The 23,772-nt window shown below is 45.4% G+C and overlaps 1 protein-coding gene across 3 annotated transcripts in view; it reads left to right on the top strand.

Moving 5' to 3' along the window:
- Positions 1–8,405, top strand: part of MAP3K8 (mitogen-activated protein kinase kinase kinase 8) — a 38,827-nt gene extending 30,422 nt beyond the window's left edge. For 2 of the 3 annotated variants that reach the window (XM_053258826.1, XM_053258825.1), the window contains 2 exons: positions 1,451–1,697; positions 5,768–8,405. In XM_053258826.1, coding sequence (XP_053114801.1) covers positions 1,451–1,697; positions 5,768–5,898 — 378 coding nt within the window. In that variant the 3' untranslated portion in view covers positions 5,899–8,405. Of the gene's footprint in view, positions 1–1,450; positions 1,698–4,573; positions 4,761–5,767 lie in introns of all 3 variants that reach the window. The other variant, XR_008309382.1, reaches the window with a different exon arrangement.
- Positions 8,406–23,772: the final 15,367 nt, after the last annotated feature.

The following is a 23,772-nucleotide window of genomic DNA, read 5'->3' as shown; positions in this document are numbered from 1 at the left end:
ATGCTCCCCCTGCTAATTTTTTTTTTAAAAAAGGTCTTTCATACAAAATGAATGTGCCAAAGAGAAGCCTTGTCTGCAACCCTTCTCCCAGAGATGCTGGTTTACTATTCATAGGGATTGTTGTTGTTGTTGTTTGAAGGTGCATTCAGCCCCCAGCTCCAGTCTGAAGTGGTGCATTCCAGGTTCAGCTTTACTGCCTCAGAGTGAGCATGGCCTCACACATGGCAAATTGGCAAAGAAAGCCCAGATGCTTCTGTACTCCTTCTAAGGTCTTTCGTGTTCCTGTTTTTCTAAACTTGATAAGCTGCTTCCATGGGATTGCAGAAGCGTGAGCTCTAAGGGGAATTCTGACATTTGTTTGGGCGCCAGGGGCCAGAGGAGATCTGGTCTTGTGGTAGCAAGTGTGACATGTCCCCTTAGCTAAGCAGGGTCCACCCTGGTTGCATATGAATGGGAGACTAGAAGTGTGAACACTGGAAGAGATTCCTCTGAGGGGATGGAGCTGCTCTAGGAAGAGCAGAAGATTCCAAGTTCCCTCCCTGGCAGCATCTCCAAGACAGGGATGAGAGAGATTCCTGCCTGCAACCTTGGAGAAGCCACTGCCAGTCTGGGTAGACAGTACTGAGCTAGATAGACCATTGGTCTGACTTAGTATATGGCAGCTTCCGATGTTCCTAATGACTGGTGGGGAAGTTCCCAGGAGTGCTTTAAAAGGGGCTGCTGTCTATGCTGCCCCAAGATTTTGGCTTTTGAAAGTTGGCGCTTGAAATGGAGCTGTCTCAAACTTATTAAAATTGTGACTGAGGGTGCGGGGAGCAGTGTCCCCTCTAACAGGGATTCCCAGAGATGGTTGACTACAACGCCCATAATCCCCAAGCAAAAGCCATTGCAGCTGAGTAGTCTGGGAGTTGTAGTCAACAACATCTGGGAATCCCTGTTAGAGGGGACACTGGAGGGGAGCTGTAGTTCAGCCACATCTGGAGAGCTGCACGTCGCCTGCCCCTGATGTAGAGCATCTGTCTTGCCCCTGCTGTCATCACATGGTGTCACGTGGATGGAGCTGAAAGTGTTGCCCAAATTGCATGAAGCCGATTGCCGAGTCACGTCAGCAAGCCTTCCCTTTTGGCCCTGGAGCTGGGTCACGGCATCCTGGTTGCTGCGTATCTGTACGCCCAGATTACAGAGCGAGGATTGCAAACCTTTGAAGGAACTCAAAGCCAGTTTTCAGTTTTTCGTTTAAATCTGAAACTGGCTTGCTTTCCCGTCTTGCTGTGTCCGTTCATCATGCAGTACGATGGCAGCTTTCCAAATGGTGAGTCATGGTGAGGAAATTCCTAGGGCGGTACCTTCAGAACGCAACATAACTTGCAAACACACTTCTCTCCCCCTCTTAGCATGTATGTCCAAGCTGCTTCTTTATTGTGGGGCTTGTGGTTTTTCTTCTTGGTAGATCCATAAGCAAGCGCCACCGTTGGAGGACATTGCAGAAGACTGCAGTACCAGCATGAGGCAGTTGATGGAAGCTGCTCTGGAGAGGAACCCCAACCAAAGACCCTCTGCGACGGAGCTGCTAAAGCACGAGGCTTTGCATCCCCCGAGGGAGGAGCAGCCTCGGTGCCAGAGCCTGGACTCAGCCTTGTTTGAAAGGAAAAGACTGCTGACAGGGAAGGAGTTGGAATTGCCAGAGAACATTGCTGGTACACATTGGTTTATGTATTTTTAAAAAAATATTTATTTATTTATTTTCATTCCTCCATTCAGTTTCTATACTGCTTTTCATTACAATGACCCCAAAGCAGTGCACGATATAATTAAAACAATGCACAATTCAAATACAAGCGGTAAGGATATTAAATATAAATCTAAAAATAACATATCCCTATTTAAAAGTTTTAAAACACCTATCTAAAACAGTAGCACACAAAGCAGCAGCAGTAAAAACTGTACTCTCATATGAAAGCCTGGGTGAAGAGCCACATCTTACTTGTTTTCTAAAAACGGTGATGGAGGCTGAGGAGTGAGTGCCAGCCAGGAGACCCTCCTCTCTGACTGCACATCTGATCCTCCTCCCTCCAGGCCAGGGGTTCTCAGTCATGGGTCCCCAGATGTTGTTGGACTACAACTCCCATCATCTCCATCTGCAGTGGCAAAAGGCCATTCTGGATGGGGATAATGGGAGTTGTGGTCCAGCAACATCTGAGTACCCAGGGTTGAGAACCTCGGTTCTAGATCTTTTGTGTCTGCTTGTGTGTAACCACCTCCAGCCTCAGAGGCAGGGGCATAACTATAGTAGGGCAAGGGGAGAGAGTTGTCTGGGGGCTCACTGCCTTGGGGGCCCCCCAGAGGCAAGTCACATGACTGACTCCCGCAGCCACGCACCCGCCTGGGCTTCCTTCAGTTGTGTTCATCCTCCGAAACTGATGTGAGTGTTAAGACCTGGAGCTACCAGAACAGCATGTCTTTCTCTAGTACCATTAAATGACTTGCATCGTCCACAATTTACAAAACTTTTGAGCTGAGCTTCAGTGGGGTGGGGGACCCATTTTAAAATCTTGTCTCTGGGCCCACTCCAACCTTGCTATTCCCCTGCTCAGAGGCAAGATGCCTTTAAATACCAGTTGCAGGGAAGCAACGGCAGTAGAGGGGCATGGGGACACGCCCTCAGCTCTTGCCTGTGGGCTTCCCAGCAGCATCTAATGGGCCACTGTGTGAAATAGGATGCTGGACTAGATGGGCCTTGGGCCTGATCCAGCAGCGCTGTTCTTATTTTCTAGTCCTCTGTTTACAACAAGATTGACTTAAGGCAGGCCTTGACAAGTTTTCTTTGGATTGAGGAGCTAGCCCAAAAATTTGGGAGCCAGACAATGGACACTTGACAAAACTAGTGGACTTAGTAACCAACATTGTGCAGTGGGAGGGAGAGAAATGGGCTTCGCTTTATCCTCTTTACAAGTAACATACTTAGAACAGAAGTAGGGCTGCTTGGGGTAAACAAAGATTGTATGAAATAACCCTACTTCTGAATGGCATAGTTTAGGTGCCACACTTAAATTTCTAGGCACTGTGATTTCCTGGCGCCTGGGATTTATCAAGCCCTGGCTTTAGAACTTGAGGGCCTCCTACTGAAATATACTGGCCAATAGCAAGGCAAGGTCAGACATAAATCACACTTCAGGACTTGATTGATTGGTTGGTTGATTGATTTGATTTCTATACTGCCCTTCCAAAAATGGCTCAGGGCGGTTTACACAGAGAAATAACGTCAGAAATCCTTTTGACTTCTCTCCATAGAATAAGGCTTTATTCTGTCATTCCTGTAGTATCAGTTCCATAGCAAACCCTGATAAGTCATCCAGGAAGCTCTTGAAGAGGACCATGGAGTTTCAAGAGTTGTGAAATATTTTTCTGCAGAATTTGGGATATTGGGGTGTTGTTTTTTTCTGCAGTGAGGTAAAACAACATCAACAAGCCAAAGCAGAAGTTTTTTTGTTTAAATGCTGTAATATCCTTAATTGCACATTTTCTTTGGTGAGGGATGGGGTGGGGGAAGGGAAGTGATCTCTTTTTAAAAGCCACAAAATTAACACATAAACCAAAGTATGAGATTATCTGTTGCTTGTTGCAACTCATAGTAATCAAGTTTGCCAAGATTATATCTGACTGTTTAGAGATTTCCCACCAAGCATCCTGTTGCTATGAGTCCTCTAAAATGTTCTTTGTACTATAATCTTAAACAGTGTGTCGAAAGACAACAGCCTAATATATATTCAAGCCTGTATACCTGTATATACGGGATTCTCAGTCTCAACCTTGCGCCCCAAGATGTTGTTGGAACACACCACATTTGGCCATTGTGCCTGGGCATGATGGGAGTTGGAGTCCAATAACTTCAGAGGCCTATTGTTGGGAACTCCCTCTTTATAGGCTGTGGTGGATATCCTGAATTATTTTGCAGTGGCTTTTTACTCTTCTAAACCTGCTGAGGAAAGGCTTACAGAAAGGTCACCATGTGGAAAAGGGTCATTGGCATTTAATTGTGTTAGGAGTGCCATGGGACATCTGGCTTTTGGAGAACCCTGCCTGGACATTCAGTGTACCAACGTGCCATGTAAAATGTTTCTTTTAAGTCCATTTCGACTTTGTTATAGGATTGTGTGCTAAACCTGCCATTTCCAAAGCTTTTCCTCTGAGATCCCCAAATCTTTGGTTGTGGCCCATCTCCCTGTTAAGAACCACAGCTTGGAAGGTTGTTATTATAATTACCTTTACTTCTACTACTACTGCTGCTGCTGCTGCTATTATTTCTTGTTTACACAGGCAGACAGGTGTTATTGACTGGTTTGTTTTATCCAGACATCAAGTCCTTCCCAAGGACTTGGGATGGCTGAATTTTATTATCAATATTGTTGTTATTATTATAGATATCATTGCAAAATAGAGGCTGTTCCCAGTAAAGTTGCTTTTTGTTATTCACACACATGCCAGATGGCCATTGGAATTTTAATCTGGACATAAGAAGAGGCCAGCTAGATCAGACCAAGGCCTATCTAACCCAGCATCCTGTTTCCCACAGTGGCCCACCAGCTGCTCCTGGGAAGTCCACAAGCAGGAGATGAAGGCAATTCCCCTCTCCTGCCATTGCTCCCCTGCAGCTGATATTCAGAGGCATCCTGCCTCTGAACCTTGAGGTAGCAGGTAGCCATCAAAACTAGTAGACAGACTTGTCCATCTGGAGTTTGACAGTCTGGGGAAGAAAAGAGGTATGGAAGAATTTTGTTCTGTATCAGTTCTCAGGTTCCATGTGAACTTATAAAGTCTCTGGTCAGCATACAGCAGGATGGACTAGCTTCAGTGTTGAGTGGTCTACTTATTTTTTTAATTGGAATCCCTGTCATTCACCACAGTGTGTTAATTTACAAAGTAAGAGCACATTGCTCAAGATCTCCTTTAACTACTGACACAAATGCTTTGTGCTAAGTGACCTGTATATGTCTCCATGCTTAAGAATATGCACAAGAACATGGGGTCACTGCTAAAGTATATAAATGCCAAAAATAAAAACGTATGTAAGGTTTGCCTTCCTGGATCAGGTCATGAGTCAACTAATTCAGCATTCTTTGTAAGAATCTTAGAGACCATCAGGCATTAGGTGGTCCACCAGACCATGGGCTACATTTTGCCCACCTCTAGCTTACAGCATAAATGACCAAGGTAGAGCACAGGCAGGTTGGGTTGGTAGGACTTCTGGCTAAGAGCATGGTTGTTCTGACTGCAGCATTGGCAGGCTTGTACTCCTGCCTGATTCTTCTAAATTGTGCTGTTCCTGGTCTCTGGTTTAGCAGATTAGAGGCCAAACAGTACCAAGTCACAGAAGGCCTATATTATGAGCTATAGCACAAGCTAGAATAATACTGTCCCATCCTTTGGACTTGATTGGTGGCACACACTTGCCAGGAAGATTGGCTTACAGAAATGCAGCATCATTTTTGCTCACACTAACGTTTTGTTGATACACTGACTGTTGGGAAGCTGTAACCAGCTATTATGGTTCATCCACCTTGACCTGGTGGCTAAGCGAAACCTGACCTGCTTTTTGCAAAGGTTGACAGCTTATTATATGGCTTGGTAGGGCCGAGAAAGCATATTTAGTAAGCGTAAACAAAAAAAAGCAGTTAACAAAGAAACAAAATGCCAACCATGTTCAGTTGGGTTGGCATCCTATAGTATCACATGCTGATATTGCTCTCTTTTTAATCTTCTTTGTCAGATTCTTCGTGCCTTGGGATTACAGAGGAATCCGACCTGCTGAAGAGGCAACGATCATTGTACATAGACATTGGAGCATTAGCTGGCTACTTTAACATTGTCCGAGGACCCACAACACTAGATTATGAATAAATAAGGATCTTGGGTGCTGCAGCTGGACAGAAGGAAATGGTTCCTCTTATATATCTATTGGAAGAGGAGTAAAATTCTTCTTATCATTTGAAGGAGTTTCTAAAGCTAAACTTTTCAGGAGTTTTGACCAATATGTAGGCTACAATAACTGTTTTGTTGGGGGAGAAATATTGCTGCTCAGCAACTTGGCATATGATATGTGTCTTACATGTACCTATCATTTGATTAATGCTCAGTGTGTATAACTATAAAACGTGTGTGTATACACATTTTGCAACAAACAACCTGAATAGTGGATCAGAATAGTTTAATTGAGCTATGCTCACCCTGCCTCCCCAAGAACTTAATTTAGGCCCCTTGAAGTTCTCTATGAACAACTATCAAAGTGTGTATTGAATCTCTTCTGGTTTTACACAGCACCAGCTTCCAGTGGCCATGTAGCTTTTGGAGGATGGCTCAAAAGGACAGGTGATAGAGCTGGCTTGGCTCTCTGAGTGCTGGTCTTTGCAAGCGCTTGGATTACAGCATTGGGTGCTAAGGAGACTGAGAGCATTGTGAGTTGAAGTGGCAAACCCTTCCCTGCCCCCTCATATCCTGCCAGGCTCTGGATGTTCTCTTCTGGGACTTGGAGGCAGCTTGGTGACCCACAAATCATCATTGCACGAGCATCTGTCTTCATCCCCACCCAACCACCCACTCGTTTTGTTGACTGTTTGTTTTGGATACCAGGGCAGGCAACTCCCTCTCTTTTGAGAACCTTCCCTTTTTGCCTTTCTGCCTCCCTTGGGTTCCATAGCATACTTCCCAGGCACTCTCAGTGCTGCCCCTTTGATCTGCCTGCTTTCAGACTGAGAGAGAAAACAAGGCCTGCCAGCTCGGTCACATCATCTGTTGTTACGTTGCTCTAAGCACATATGGGAATACTGTTGGGGCTGTTTTTCTTGACCTGAGGAGGATCACATCTAGCAGAGTTTTGAGAAACCTGGTGTTGATTGATTGACTGATTGATTGAGAAGGGATAACAGGAGTGCTGGACTAGGAGTGCTGGACTAGGACCGGGGAGACCCGAGTTCAAATCCCCATTCAGCCATTATACAAGCTGGGTGACTCTGGGCCAGTCACTTCTCTCTCAGCCTAACCTACTTCACAGGGTTGTTGTGAGGAGAAACTCAAGTATGTAGTACACCGCTCTGGGCTCCATGGAGGAAGAGTGGGATATAAATGTAAACAGCAACAACAACAACAACAACAACCACATCATAGAGAAATAGCTATGAAGACTCAAAAGCTGTCTTGAGTCTATTCTCCTGGCTGAGACCAGATTAGGACAGATTTTATTTATTTAGTTTTATATCACCTTTCATTAAAAAAAATAAATAAATCCCAAGGTGGTTCATATTAAAAACAGCAATTTATCAGAATTTAAAACAAACAACCATATACAATAAACAATAAAAAATACAGCATGCAGAAGCAGCACTGACAACAAAAATAGAAAACAGCATCCTTTAACATAAAAACGTATGAGTAAAAAGCCTGGTCTTTACCTGCCTCTTAAAGGCAGTGAGGGAGACAGAAGAGCAGACATCCATTGGAAGAGCATTTGAAAGCCTGGGGGCAATTACCAAGAAGGCCCTATTCCATGTGAATGGCAATGGAGCAGAGCCACTTTAATGGTCTTGTCAGGCAGGCTGAAACCGTCAGGAGCAGGCGGTCCTTCAAGTGTTCAGGGCTCAAAATGTCAAGGGCTTTAAAGGTCAAAACCAGCACCTTGAATTGGACCCCCAAACAAATTGGCAGCCAGTGCAACTCTTTCAAAATGAGATTGCTAGGATGGGAAACCAATGTGCAAAAGGTCCATCCTAACGAGAGGCAGGTGTCTTGTTTGAAGCTGTGTACATCTTAAGCTGCTGTTCAGAAAAACACTTGAAGTGGCACGTTTGCATTATTGATTGGGTTAGCCGTATTGGGTTGAGTTCTCCTGAAAGTCCTCTTGTGCAAGACTCATCGAATCAAATAGAGGCTATGCGAGAGCATGAAATGCATTGTGTGAAGATCAGAAAGAAATCATAACTGTTAGGTATGAGCCATTTGAAGTTTAACGTTTGCATTACACTGTTGCACAATGTTTGGAACTTTATGCCAGTTCTGATGGTGGGTTGATTTATGGCTGTAGGACTACATGTTTGTTAAAATAAATGTGTATTTGAATGCCATTAATTTTATTTGATGTTCCTATGGAAACAGAATTCCTTTTCTCTTGAAGATGTTGAATACTTTTATAACATGATGTTTTCGATGGCAGTAAAACTGTTTCAAGAACATAGTTTGGTACATCCCATGGGATGAATGTTTATAAACTTTTATAAAATTATGCTATACTAAGGATTAGTGTCTCTTTAAGCACGGTTTTTTGAAGTGGCATACTATGTATGATGTAAATAGAACTCTTAATAAAGTAACATTCCTCTTTTAAAAAATAAATGCCAGGCTGTCTGTGTGCACAATATGTATTCATTACTTTCAGCTGTGATTCCAGTATTAGTAACTACTATGAATATTTATATACCACTTTTCCACAAGAGTTCTCAAAGCAGTTTACATCAGGGGTGCGGGGTGGGGAAACTGATGTAAAATCAGAGGCGTAACTATAGGGGGGGCAGGGGGGGCACGTGCCCCGGGTGCCATCTTTTCTGGTCACGTGGGGGGCGCCGCCATGACCAATTTTTTTTAAAAAATTATTTTTTTGTTAATACAAATGTTTCCTGCTCAGTGCAGCAGCGCTGCAGCAGTCAAGGGAGCGCGTCGGTGCCCCCTTCCCCACGAGCGGTCCCTTCCGCGCTGCCTGTGTGCCCCCCCATTACTTTGCTGGCGCCTGGCGGCCAGTCAATGGCCTGGCTTGGCGGCGGCGGCGGGTGCTTGTGATGAAAAACCTAAGTATAATGTAGTATGTTAGGGGGCAGCGGGGGGGGCTCCATTTCAGTGCTTGCCCCGGGCACCGTTTTCCTTAGTTACGCCTCTGTGTAAAATCATATGTTTCTTGCAACCTGTCTATGAGTGCCCCTCTGTCCCTTGGGGATGGGGCCATAGCTTGGGGATAGCTCAGTCACATTGTAGGTTGTTTGTAGGAAGAAGGTCAAGAACCTTCATTGTAGGGCAGAAGGTGAAGAACCTTCTTGTCTCAACTTGGATGAAAGATGTTGAGGTGCATAAGTGCATGTGTGTGTGTGTGTGTGCGAGAGAGAGAGCACGTAGAGGTGCACCTAGGTAGTTTTGGAGCCTGGACCTAAAGGCCTTTGGAGGCCCCGCCATATCCCCCTACACACACACACACACACACCATGACACATCCAGTATGTTTAACATGTGGTTTTTTTGAGGGCACAAACAACAACTGAATTTACAAGAATGTAAGAATATAAAACAGGTATATTTATGCAAATGTGCATTTGCAGGAACATTTCAACATGCAACTTAACATACTCCCATCCTACATATTTCTTTCCCCACTCCCCGCTCTGTCTCTAAAGCAGAGGTCATGCTCAGCTGCCCGGCACAGGTCACAGTCACACACACACCACCTGGGACAGACTAAAGAAGATTTGGGGGCCCCCAGAGGATGTGAGGGCCCTGGACTTTGGCCCAGAAGTCAAGGGGTAAGAGAACCCCTGAGAGAGAGAATGATGCCGGGAGTCAATGGAAAATCATTCAAGGACAGGATTTGGCCTGGGTCCTCCAGTTGTCAATCCCTACTCTAGGCAGCGCACCCTTAGGACTTGTATTCACTGTCAGAGATCTTTAGAGATAATCTCAGAGTTGTCAAGAAAGGCCTGTTGACTTGAGTCAAGAGCTCAGGCAGGCAATCCAAAGGATGTCAGCCAGCCAACCTTGTTCGCTGTACATTTGAAGTAAAATCTGAACTTCATCCACTTTGCCTTCTGGTGCCAGGGCTAGAGAGAGAGAAAGAGCACTCTTGAACTTTGGGTTTCCTTTGCATTTCCGATTGGCTGGAGCTAAGCCAGTATGCCACTACTAAAGTCTGTTGAATAGAAGGTAGTGCAAGGACATAACCTAGGCCACAGATCAAAGGGAAGAAGAGGGTAGCAAAATTGTGAGAAAGAAAGAGTTAGATATTGGTTAAAATTGGCAAATCATGTGACACAGGAGAGGGAGGCCTTTAAAAGAGTGACATACTATATAGATGGACCCTGTCCATTTTCTATAACATTCAGTCTAACACCTCATTGGCTAGGATTGGCCATGTGATCTCTGTTGACCCATATAATAACTTCCAAGGTTGACCAGTAGGCCACTATCTTGTCTCATCTAAACTCCTTATGTTCTACTGACCTACGTGGATTGGTTGTCCTAGTTTTATGTCTGTGGAGACTCCCTTCAAGAATGGATTATCCCAGGGACTGAAGCATCTGGGGAGAGCACAGCTACCTGGCCGATGCTTGACTCAGGTACCCAGTTTTCATGGAAGGGGGTCTTATATCAGCTCCTTCAGGCTAATGACCATCTGGTGATGAAACGGAGAACTAATAACTGCAACCTGCTAAGCCTGTGCATCAGATATATCTGTTATCTGATATCAGAACAATATAGGAGATGTCAGATATATTTAGAAATAATTCCGATCCAATATACGGAAGCCTATATTGGTTTGGAAGGATCAGAAATCAAACAAAATTTTGGTTCAGAAAAATTGGGAAAATATCAGAATCAGAAGCAAAAATAGCGGCGGAAACTTAAAATGGTGTCTGCATCAGCTGGACAGCTGTTTACAGATGTTCTAATGCTGGATTTTCTGTGTCAAGCAGGGGACTGGACTGGGAGACTATACAAAGCTCTTTCCAGCTCTATAAGTCTATCATTCTCAAGACTATAGAGTTTCCCCCTTTTATTCGCATTTCTTAATGCTAATGGGCAGAGAGATGGTTCTTGCTGTGAAGATAGCTTATGCCAGCAAGGAAAATGTTGTTCTTTATACTGAGCTTCCTAACAACAGCTTCCTTGCTCCGGATCTGAAGGCTTCCTGTAATTGGAATGGAGTCAGTGAGTGAGCAAACTTGCGAGCTGGAAAGCCTTGTGCTTCTGATTAAGGGGGCATCTAGGTTGTTGTTCTCCCTGGTTTCTCTGTTGAACTGCTACTGTCTGCCATGCAAGGTTGACACAGTCCACGCTCTGCACTTGGTGACCTGCAGCTCTCTGATCACTTGACTTCCAGGTTTTCTCATGGAAAAGCTTGTGCTTTGCTGAAAAGGCGCACATTTCCTACATGATAAATCACTTAGGAGTGTAGCTGTAATTGGGTGGATGGGTTCAAAGAACTTGAGCGTCCCAGCTCCTGAGGGCCCCCCCAGCTCCACCCCTCCCTATTTTCTTCATTATCTCCCTCACTCCAAGGGGCTGCTGTGGAGAGGGGCAAACATGGGCCCCCTCTCCCCTAGCTATGCTCCTGGAATTACTGTAAGGAGGATTTGTACCATTGCACTATGCACCCCTTCTACTAGATGCATTGTTAATTTTGTTAGCTAATTACTATTTAAGCAGAAGCTACACCAGAATCATGTAACTTCTTGGAACACTGTATCACTTCTTGGATGCAGCTGTGCAAAGTGGATGTTTTTTGTTTTTAAACACATTTTTTAAAAGCCTCTGATTCTGGGAAGCAGAAACGTGCATGAACAGGAAATGCAAACATAAGTTCCGGGATAGCAAAGCATAAAACAAAATGTGGCAATATGTGCAGGTCTAGAGCCTAATCAACCCTTTCCTTGCTGAAAAATCAGTTGGTGAATTATACTTGGAGTTGCCAAATAGAGACTGTCCCTACCAAGAAGTGCTTCTGGTCCAATCTGCTTCAGGTGGCAGATTGTGAGCCAGTCCTGAGAGCAGCACAGCCGCTGATACGCGGATCCTGATGAATTTGCAGTGCTTCCCTGGTGCTGCTGACCCTTGCTGACCTTGCTGTCCTTTGCCAATTTAAAATGCCTTTGAGTGATTTGTGTGTGTGTGGGGGGGGGAGTTCAAAAAATTTCCAGAGGTTCAACTGCTCGTTCTTCTTGGTGATTCTTGGCGATATTAGACGATTTTTGAGGATGATTCTTTTTAGAATTTTGTTTGCATTTCCCCCATTGTTTTTAGGTCTTTTTGCGGCCGTGATTCCCTAACCCCCTGTTTACCGTAGACATTAATGCCTCGCCAACTGCGAATTTGCCAAGGGTGAGGTTTTGCCAGGATGGAACCCTAGCGGTTGGCAAGGGATGACTGTACTGGGCTAGATGAACCAGCAGCCTGATTCAATATGAGTCAGATTACATGTTTAATTAACCATGTGCCTAGCTTAATACTGATGTGCTTAGCCTGGTTTCAATTATCACTGACTTCATCACCAAGATGTAGCTGGTGATGCCCTCATGGGGCAAACTGTATTGGTTTATTTCGGCCCAAGGCCAGCATATCATGGGGCATCCTTGAGTGTGAGGGGCAGTCATCTGAATTCTTCCTCTGCATGCAATCCAAATTGATCCATGATTAAAGAAAGGATGCCATGACAGCACATCGGGATGCCCTGCCCAGCAGTGACATCAAGACAGGCACACTCTGAGCACATCCCCATCCTGACTGTGTGTGCCTTGAATCATCTGAACCAGCTCAAAGTTTTTCTGAAATAAATAGCAGATATATTAGGCAGGTTGGGACCATGGTGTGGGAGGGAGAGGGAGCTTTAGTCTCTCCACAGGTGCTCTTGATCCAGATTGGGGCCTGTGCAGCTGCTATTTTCCTTGGAAAGGAAATTTCCGCTGGTGCTAAGGGGAGAATTCTTTCCAAAATTAATAGTAGCTGAGTGGGGAGGCAGAATCCACATCAGGTCCTCCGCAGGGGTGAAGCTGTAGAGCCCCTGCTATCCATATCACAATCCCAGTTGGGTTGATGTTTAGTGAAGGAAAAAGATGCACACCTGTGTTAAGCATCTGCTTAATGTAACATGCAACAAGCGCTATTCATTATGCTTTCCGATGTCTGTACACTCATACATGTTTTTGTGTAAATGACGTGTTGTGAACCGCCAGGAGACTTGCATTTTGGGCGGTATAGAAATGTTTTAAATTAAAACAAACAAATAACAAGCAGAAGGTTGCCGGTTCGATTCCCCGCTGGGACTATATCGGGCAGCAGTGATATAGGAAGATGCTGAAAGCATCATCTCATACTGCACGGGAGGAGGCAATGGTAAACCCCTCCTGTATTCTACCAAAAGAAAATTACAGGGCTCTGTGGGTGCCAGGAGTCGGAATCGACTTGACGGCACACTTTACCTTTACTTAGGGCTCTAATGGACCCTGAAAATCTCTTACCTAACAATGAACCCACGAAAGAGCCGCCATGCGCTTCCTTAAAAGCAGGCTGTGAAGTTTGACATCTGCACAATTGTATTGAGTTGTGACACTGAAGAGGGAGGCTTCTCTGCTTAGGTTGTCTCGGTTGCACTGTTCCCTCCCCGCCCAGCTTTCCAATAACCACAGGAGTTTGTCATGAGATAGAGAAAAGGTTGGAAAAAGTGATGCTTGTAAAGAGGAAGAAACGTCTCCCTTCCTCTTTTGTTCTTGCTAACAAGCAACTCAGCACCAGGTTTCGGAACACACTGCAAGCATCTTCACAGCAAGCGGTGCCCTGCTCTCCTTCCTTTTTTTTTTTTGCTCTGGTAAAAACCACGGCTTCCCCCAAGACTTCAGTTTCGCCTGCTCTTTCTCTTCCACTACCCCACACCATATATTGAAATGTGCTCTAATAGGGAAAGTTGAAGGGAAGAGAAGAAGAGGACGGCCAGCAGCAAGGTGGATGGACTCGATTACGACAGCAATGAATGCACGACTGAGAGACCTTAAAGGCAGAGTTGAGGACAGATCATTCTGGAGAGAATCTATCTATGTAGTTGCTAAGAGTCGACACCTACATGACAGCACTTAATCAATCAATCAATCAATCAATCAATCAACAATACTACTTGCATTGTCATAGACATATGATAGAAAGACATACCTAAGTGTTGTAGGACTCCATACATGGGCATTACAACATGTTGCAGAGTTTGGACACCCCCTTGGGTATTGTGTGAATGGTGAACACTTGGAATTAGATGGCAAAACTCCTGCAAGATATACACATATCTTGAGTGTAGTGTCCTAGGGCCAATCCACATGTGCAGTTCTACACAAAAAGTATTCTAGGCAAGTATACACAAAAGTTGGAGTGCAGATTCCTCTCCTTCAAGCGTTTGAGGAGCTACTCCCATCTGACCTAATAACTTATCGCTTCCCCCAAAGTCTTTCCTTCCCCGCAAAAAAAGTAAAAAAGTGAGAAGCTGCTCTTCAAGCTTTCCCTCTGTCTCTGCACCCCCACACAAAAGTAATGCAAGGATGGGACTGTAGTGGTAGAGCATCTGTTTTGCCTGTAGAAGGTCCCAGGTTCAATCCTTGGCATCTCCAGGTAGGGCTGGGAGAGACTCCTGCCTGCAACCTTGGAGAGCCTCTGCCAGCCAGGGTAGACAATACTGAGCTAGATGGACCAATGGTCTGACTCGGTATGAGGCACCTTTCCATGTTCCAGTTTGTAGCCGTTTCAAGATGGAGATCAGGAGGCAGATTTAAGCTGATTAGCCTCTTTGAGATGAAAGGCAGATCTTGATTTGCATCAAGAGTGACAGGGACAACGAAGCAAAAACAACTACTTCCCAATTATTATTATTTTTAAAAATCTAGCAGTTGCTCAGATCTATTCCCAGCACAGGCAGAACATATGGGGTCTTTGCAAACCAGAAGACAAAAGATGGTCTGCAATTAATCTTAGCTGATATTTAGATTACATAATATTAAAATGACACTCCATTTTCCCTTTTTGTTACTAAAATATATATGTTAGAATATGTGTATTTTTTCTGTGAATGGGACGTATCTTAATTTATCTTATAAACATAGACATACAGCTAAGATTTCTCTAAGATTTCTCTCACAGGGTACACCACTACTTCCTCTATGCACATGCAGACAAACATTAGGCAGGGAGCTTTTTTCTGCAGATTTTCTGCAGACTAATTCAGATTTTGGCAGAATCAGGAAGGGGAAGGAAAAAAAAGAACAATCATGATGTCTTTTTTTCTTTTCTTTTTGCTAGTAGTAGTTGTTTCCATGTTGGAAAAGTACCCGATCTTAGGACATTCCCTTTTCAGATCTGACTCATCAAGCACTTATATCAATTGCTATTTCCATATCAAATGATAATTGAACGAATATGTTTTCCATTGCAGAACCATGTGCTCGCTCACTAGAAACTTAGCTCATCGTGATGTGTTTCGTAGCAGCATTCCAAAGGGCTTGCAAGCACCTAAGTAATTGCTCACATTAGTCACCTTGATTTAAATGGCAGTGTAAATAAAATTCTTATTGATATGCTCATTTAAATCAAGGGTGTGTGATTGGTTTGTGAAAGAAAAAACTAGGAAGCTGGAAAGAGTGTATAAGTGTGCCATCTTTCAAAGGTGCATGATTGCAGGTGAGCTTCCTGGGAGTATCTGGTAGAAACATAGTTCTTTGAACAGGCAGTCCATTATTCTGATCTAGCATGACCATTCTTAGATTTTTAACAGGGGCGGCCCCTTCATGGGGCAAAGTGAGGCAGTGACCTCAGGCAGCAGATTATTGGAGCATCAGCAGTGCAGCTAGATCCCACCCCCCATTTCTGCCATCAGAACAGCTCTTTTGGACCACCCCGGACTCTTGCAAAATTTGCAAGGAGTGCTTCTCCTCACACTCCTTGCTAAACTTGCAAGAAGCCTGAGGAGAGGAGGCTGCTGGCAACCTTCCCTCCTCCTGGCTCCATGCACGTTTGAAGCTTTCGAGGGTTGATTTTGAAAGGGGCATGGGACAAGGCTGCATTTTGCACCTTGTCTCAGGCACTACAGTACTTTGGGCTGCCCCCGATTTTTAATATACATAAATAAAACAAAGCGAAATGTTATGATATGAGTTCTGTTAAGAGGGCTGCAGTTCTCAGTTTTCTAGCTAGCTCAAAATTTAAACATTGGAAGGTTGCATGTGCGGCTGCCTCATGGCCTACCCCTCCACCCCGCCAGACAGCCCACCCCATTGCCTTTGACTGCCCCCTGGCCACTGCTGCCTACTCAGCGGTGACAGGGGTGCAAGCATGCCCTAGTGCTGGCCACCATGCCCATTGCGTCAACACCAGCAGCACTCCGACTCAGGGGGCATGGTTGGTATTGGGGTGCACATGCACCACCATCATCTGCCCCTCCCAGCGGGTTTGTGATTCCTTTGCTGGCTGGGTGCTTCTTTTCCCCCTCCCTCATTCTGTAGGGAGCAAAAGGAAGCACCCAGAGGTGAAGGAACTGCTGGCTGGCTGGGAGAGGGGCAGGAAATAGCTGTGCGTGTCTGTGTCCTGATGCTGGCCATGCCTCCTGCATCAGCATGCTTCTGATGTCTATGCAGGGACATGGCCAGCATCCGAATGCAGAAGTGCTACCCACCTTATCCCACTCGGAGTGCAGTTTGATCGCCTGCTGTGTGCTCTGGGGTGGAAGGGGCGCCCTGGGAGACCAAGTGGGCCCCAAGGCAGCCCCCAGACCCCAATGGCCCTGGGACATTCCCCCCTCCCTAGTCCAATGATGGCTACACCATTGCCCAGAGGACAAAACTAGATTTAATAACCCTAGGTTTAGGCTTATCATTGCAGTATGTAAATCTTTCAGCTGGACAGATAGCATAGTGGGGAAATTCTCCAGTTGTCCCAATGAAACGTACGCATGAAGTGGAGATATTCTGGAATAAAAGATATCTGTTTAGAACAAGGTACTGTTACTAGCAAAGCTTTTCTCTCAGGAGCCCCATAGTTCGTGTTTGAGTCTCCACGCTTGGAGATCTCACTCTGTATATGCTCAGGAGTCTCACTACATCGTGAGCTCCCTGTTTATTCACATGGGGACACGTAACTTAGTAACAGTGGGACAGTCGCTCCTAGATTCGGCTCCCAAAATAAGCAAATTGTAAAGGGGAATAGATGCACACACACCCCAGCTCTAAGCAGACTCCTGAAGTTAACAAAAGCAGGTTAACTCAGCCAAGGCCACTCTGCACTCAGGGTGAACCGCCTTGAATTTCCCTTCCTTCCACAAAAAGGATAGTAGTCAGCTAATGGACCAATTAGCTCAACAGGAAGAACACAGATAAGGCTTGCATATGTAAACCCCAACCCCCAAACACACACAGGACCAAGCAACAAACCCAAAAGATGGTTCTATCAAAAGGACTGATTCGATTACTGGATTTTTCCATTTATGCAGATCCACCTTCTCACGTCTATGCCCTCTGTTTTCATGACAAAAGCCTTGGCCAATCTAGGCAATTCCCAATTGTTACACCCAGGAAGAGCGATCAGCAACCGTGCATTCCATGCAGGTTCATCCTGACATTTCTAATCAGAAGGAAAGGGCAAGAGGAATTCTGCCCCAGGACATTAATTTGGGTATAAGTATCCACAACGACACGATCCAGTGTGCTTCCTTGTATGCTCCCCTGTGTGTGTTATTCTTGGGACCCCGTCGGCTTTCTGGGCGATCTGCTGCCCACTCGCCATCACAACAGGGGGTGTCCAGCTTTTCGTGCCTCTCCCCAGATCAGTACTCTGTCTGATCCATCCAGCCTTCCTCACAGCTATAGGAAGCTGGCCCCACGGATGAAGAATCCTTGTGGATGCATCTCTCCCTACGATTCCTTTCAACCTCCCTGCCTCCATGCTGTCCCTGCGGAGTGAGATTCTGCAGTTCTTCCAGGAGCCCTGAGGTCTCGCCGTCCAGACCAGGAGGTTTTTCACACATGGCTTTATGCCTCGGGGTATCTGAAGACCGAATCCGCTTTGCAGCAGATTTGCAAGATGTTTACTTCGGGGATTAAACTGACAATTTACATAGCTGTGGCCTCCTCGCGCACTCCCTGTGACCTTTCTCCTACGTGAGTTCCCACTCTTGGTTTCAATTTCCCCCCTCCAACCAATCACATCCCAGGAGAAGGCACAAGACACCGCACTTCAGTCTTACTTTGTTTTAGTTTGACAGCCAGATGGATGTCTGCAAAAATGACAAGTCAAAGCAACAGAACTTAACCCGAACCTGCAGTCTCCATTGTTAAGCTTCCAAACATCTGCATATGTAAGCTGTGTTGCTATGGTGACCATACTTTGAAGACACACATTTTGCTTGTGCTTGTGTTTAACTTAGGAATTCCTCCCCCCCTCCCCTTCTGGACTCCTTAGAATTGCATCAATCTGCAACAACCCCTCCCCCTGCCCCCAACGCATGCAATTGCAAATCACTCAAACACACCAGACTGAGCAGTCAAACTCTCCTTTGCTGACACCTGGGTAGATTTACGGAAATCCACCCAGCAGACATTTAAAAAACAACAACATGGAAGTGCAAGTAAGCGGAATTGTCAGCAATGGTCCCTCCACACAACAAAGGAAAACGTCAGGTTTTCTTCAAAAGCCACTGGAAATTCAGGATTTTTTAAAGCCGGACATACTTTGGGCTAAGCCAGAATGCCCAGCCTCACTTGGGGGGAAAACAGAGTCATGTCTGTACTGGTCCATGATACATCGGGGTAAATGCAACTAATATGTGGACTGGCACACTCCAATCCAGAGTGGATTTGAATTAAAGGCCATGTGTGTAAAGCCTCCAGGTGATATGAGCCTTCGCCCTTCCTTGGGCCCATAATCTATGTCTGTTGCCTTTTCTTAAATGTAAACCTCTTCTTCTCTAAAAGCTTCTTTCTCTTGCCCACCCGGGAACTTACACAATTCAGACTTTAAGCTAAAACACCTCCTTGTAGTTAAATTTATTTTTGATAGTAAAATCGCTTTAACCACATTCCTCTCTTCTTTGTACCCCTCCCTACAATAAATATCTTCTTTTTATTTTGAAATGACAACCTTGTCTCAGTCCAGTCATTCCTTGAGTCCAAACGTTTGCACAAATTAAAACTGACGTGGAGCTGACCCCCTTTTAGCGTTAATTCCCCCACAAAGCCTGAACATTGGGGTGCTGACCAAAGACCCCAGAGCAGTCCCAATAACAGTACTAAGTGGGAGTTCAGGTGCAAAAGGCAACTGCACCTTGCATGCTGCAGATCTTGTAGAAATAGAATAAAATCAAGCCATCGTTTGCATGTCCTGGAAATGGCTTTGGCAAACTGTTCACACTATCACTGTGGTGTGAAAGGCACTACTCATTTATTTTTGTGATTGCCGTAGTATTCTGATTCATATACACTAGCTTGGTGTGCAGATATCAAGCAGGCGAACATTTTCCTTTCGTTGGTCTCTAGCAGGAAAAAATTCATCCGCTTAAGTTTTGTGTTCCAGGGTACTATTGAAAGAGGGGTCTAAAATTTAGGTCCGCCAGCTGGTGTTTGACTACAACACCCATCTTCCCCAGTCACAATGGCCAACAGCCATGGATGATAGGAGTTGTAGGCCATGTCTGCAGGAAGTCTGCAGTTTGAGACCCTTGTGTTAAACGCAGTGCAGTGGAACTAGTAGGGTGTGTGTGTGAGGGGTAAGTATGCTATTTTAGCCAGAGCATGCTGAAAACAGATCATATTGCCTTAATTGTATTTCTATGCTGTTAGCGGCTTTAAGTTTCCAGGTGGAAGACAAGTGAGAGGTACATTTTTGAAACGAATACAATATTCTTTGTGAGGATAGTTTGCATTCTGCCTGCAAACACAGCCTACAAGAGTTTCGCACACTCAGTTTTGAATGAGAGCAGAATCCAACCCACAAAACCTGTTTCTCATCTGAACCATCGGATTGTTTAAAGAGGAGCTCCGGTGGCAAAAGTCGGCTTGTGACAGTCATTTGGCTCACGGTGATGATGTGTTGATGACACGTCTTTTCTAAAGATAGTACAAGCAACGGTGGTTGAGGCAAAATGTAGGCCTAATTATATACCTGAATTACAAGGTTGGTTACATTGAGTCTCTCATTGCTTTTGAACAAATCCAGTTGACATAAATAGGGTTCATATCCAAGCAATATGTTTTAGGAGACAAAAAGTATATCTTGGGATAATGACCAGACAAGGCATTTTTAACTTCACATTCAGAGAAACTGCCAATTCCAAAGGGCGAGTGTTAAACTTAGGGAACAGTCTAAATTAGACAGGCTACAAATCTGAATTAGGGGTCTTACTGAGACATTGATGTGTTATGTTTCAATTGGTTTTTGCATTTCCTAAATCCTTAATTTTAAATATCAAGTTTATAATGTTCCAATGATCTTCTGCTTTCTGCCTGTTTTCAACAGCATTCACATGCACACTGAAAGAGTGGGAAAGGGAAAGGAAAGGTCATGCCATCGAGTCAGTATCGACTCCTGGCAAGTCCAAAAAACCATGTGGTTTTCCTGGTAGAATACAGGAGGAGTTTACCATTGCCTCCTCCTGCACAGTATGAGATGATGCCTTTCAGCACCTTCCTATATCGCTGCTGCCCGATATAGGTGTTTCCCATAGTTTGGGAAATGTACCAGAAAAGATTTGAACTAACGACCTCTTGCTCCCTAGGCAAGCCACTCCCCCTCTGAGCTATTAGAGGGACTCCAAAATCCTTAGTAATAAGGGAAAACATCCTTCCACCATAAAGGATACCTGAAGTTCTGTCTTGGTAACACTGCAGGCAAGACTTTCTTCACTTGCCTAAAATTACTACTACTACTACATTTTTGGTTTTTCTTGTTACTCTTGCATGTTATAATTGCTGGCCTTCTTTGACACCATATCATTTGACACCAGACTTCTGGTCACCATATCTCAAAAAGGACATTATAGAAAAGGGGAAAGTGCAGAAGGAGGCAGCCAAGGTGATCAGGGGCCTAGAACATATTTTTTATGGGGCAAGATGCTACAGCATCTGGGGCTTTTTAGTTTGGAAAAAAGGAAAACATATTTTTTGTTGGAAAAGGTAAGAAAGGTAAAGTGTGCCATTGAGCTGGTTTTGACTCCTGGCTACCACAGAGCCCTATGGTTGGCTTTGGTAGAATACAGGAGGGGTTTACCATTGCCATCTCCCACACAGTATGAGATGATGCCTTTCAGCATCTTCCTATATCGCTGCTGCCCAATATAGGTGTTTCCCATAGTCTGGGAAACATAGTCCCATATATAGGTGTTTCCCATAGTCTGGGAAACATACCAGTGGGGATTCGAATTGGCAACCTCTGGCTTGCTAATCAAGTCATTTCCCCATTGCGCCATTAAGTGAGTGTTATACACACACACAATTTATTTATTTATTTTCATCATCATCATCATCAACAACAACAACAGTTCTGTAGTGAAGCAGTCGTTGAATTGCCCTGCTGCTTTGCCAGATCAATTTTCCTCTTAGAATTTGTCAAGGCAAGGGCAGTTCATGACATTTTGCTGCCTGAGATGAAGGCCAGTATGGCACCCCTTTCCCATCTGGGGGTGAGTGCTCAGCATTCTCAGACCATGTTCTTGAGGCAGAGATGGACACACAAGCATGCTCAGACTGTTCCACCCAGCCAGGCAATTCCTAGCTCAAGTCAGGGTAGCAGGGTCAGCACCAGACCTAGGCACCAATTCTTGGTGGGGGGTGGACATAAACAGTACCAGAATATAGCACTCCCAATTTATTCTCTCTCTCTCTCTTTTCTGGTTTATCACTGACATATTGCATGGTGATGTAAGATGTAAGATGTACAATGTAAGATGTAATGCTTCACTTCGCTCCCCAGAGGTCCGGCACATTCTGTACCCCAAAGCACAGTCTTCTTTGCTCATTGCACCTCAGCCCCCAATAATAAGCTACACTCCCTCTCTTGAGTAAGAACTGCCTGCCTCAGCATTCATTTCCAGGAAGAAAAAGGTCGTCTCAGACTGGATTTCCAAACTGACAGCAGCAGCTTTTCATCTCTGAAGTGTTAGAGTTTTGCTCCCATAACAGCCTGGTGGGGACTCACTCCTAAAGCATCCTCAAGCCAGCATAGTCTAGCCATACACGGACCCTCCACACAGGCTGGTCATTCAACCGAATGAATGAGCAGCTTGCGCGGCTCCTGTTAAAGTCGAGGCTCAGCACTTCTCAGCTGGGGAGGGGTTGCAAAAATCAGGCTTTGCTGAGGGCACTAAAAACCTTAGGGTCAGGAAGAAGAGATGCATCTCCATGGGGTGACGAGAGGCAAATGAACAGGGTACCCCAGCAGGATGAGGAAGGGCAGGGGCTGTGACTAGTTGGGTGGCCTCCGTGGAGGCCTGGCACTTGTTGCCCCCTGAACCCCTCCTCACACCTACATTTGAGGCAACCACCTCACCCTGCCTCATGGAAGGGTCATCCCCTAGCCGTAGCTTAGTGGCAGAGGTCGTGCCTTGCATATAGAGGGTACCAAATTCAGTCCCTGGCATCTCCAGTTAAAAGAAGCAGGTGTAGGGAAGACCTCTATGTGATGCCTTGGAGGACAGCTGCAAGTCACAGGAGACAGCACTGATGATCTGAGTGGGCCACTGTCTGAGAGTATAAGTTAGATGTATATGTTTACCATTTTCCTTTCGTCTCCTCCTCCTCACAGGCTGAAAATGGCTTAGGCCCTGATACAAACAAGCCATTGGAGGCCTGCTTTCTTTGCTGGGTGGTGTTTCTTACTCTGAACACACTTTGAATTCAATGTGTGCCCAGGCCAGGTCAGTTTTTGGCTGATACAAATAACCTCTTGGAAACCCTAAATGTCTGGGTCACAGCACTGTAGGAATGTGCATGGAACCAGTTTGGACAGTTCGGTTTGAATCCGGTCCGGTTTCGGGTCCAGCCAAACTGGCTCTTGCCTGGCGATCGAACCGGGCCCAACCGGTTCGCAGGCCGGTTCAGGGGATATACCTGTAATGGGGAATACAGTGAGGATTCCCCTTTACAAGTACAGGGGCTGGGGGGGGGGGCCTTCAGGAGAGAAGAGGTGGCTGGGCGGGGATAGCGAGAGATGTCAAGACCTGCTTACCCTGCTGGCATGGCTGCAATTCTTGGTGTGTGCTACGAACTGGAGCGACCTGACCTTATGGAAGGGCTTCAACAAGGCCCTGAAGCAGTGCAAATATGCTGGCCACCTGAAGCACGATCACCCCTCCTTTTACCAAGCCACTGGTAATGCAGGCGTGGAGGCGAGAACCGGTGGCTTGGTAAAAGGAGGTAAAATCCCCCTGCTAACTTGGCAAAGAGGCACCTTTTAACGTGGTGATTCTCTTTATTGAGCAGGGGGAGAGTAACTGGCCCTATCCACCCCCAGCACAGTACCTCCAATGACTGTTGCTGGTGTCTATCTTACGTTTCTTTTCAGATTGTGAGCTCTTTGGGGACAGGGAGCCATCTTATTTGTTTGTTATTTCTCTTTGTAAACCGCCCTGAGCCATTTTTGGAAGGGCGGTATAGAAATCGAATAAATAAATAAATAAATAAATATATTTTTTAAAGGGAAAGTGTGCTTGGCGCGGACAGCAGATGCACCGGCAGCCACGCCAGCACCTCTTCCTGCCCCTGCCTGGCCTCCCTCTTACTGGGCAGAACTGGTTTGCCCGAACTTGGCCTGGTTTGAGGCGAATTGGTTCTGCACGAACTGTTCGTGCACACCCCTGCAGCACTGACCCCTGCTTCCTTCTCTCCCCCCATGCCTAAAAGATAGCAGGCAGCTCCAGTGGAATAGCTGTGGTTTTATCTGGAGTGGCAAGATTTTTCTGCCTGCTCTGGTATGTGTGGGAAGACGAGGGAGTGGTGTCTTGTTTTCCCCCCT

Source organism: Hemicordylus capensis, chromosome 6, assembly GCF_027244095.1.
Source record: "Hemicordylus capensis ecotype Gifberg chromosome 6, rHemCap1.1.pri, whole genome shotgun sequence".
Lineage (NCBI taxonomy): Eukaryota > Metazoa > Chordata > Lepidosauria > Squamata > Cordylidae > Hemicordylus > Hemicordylus capensis.
This window is presented reverse-complemented; position numbering and strand designations above follow the sequence as displayed.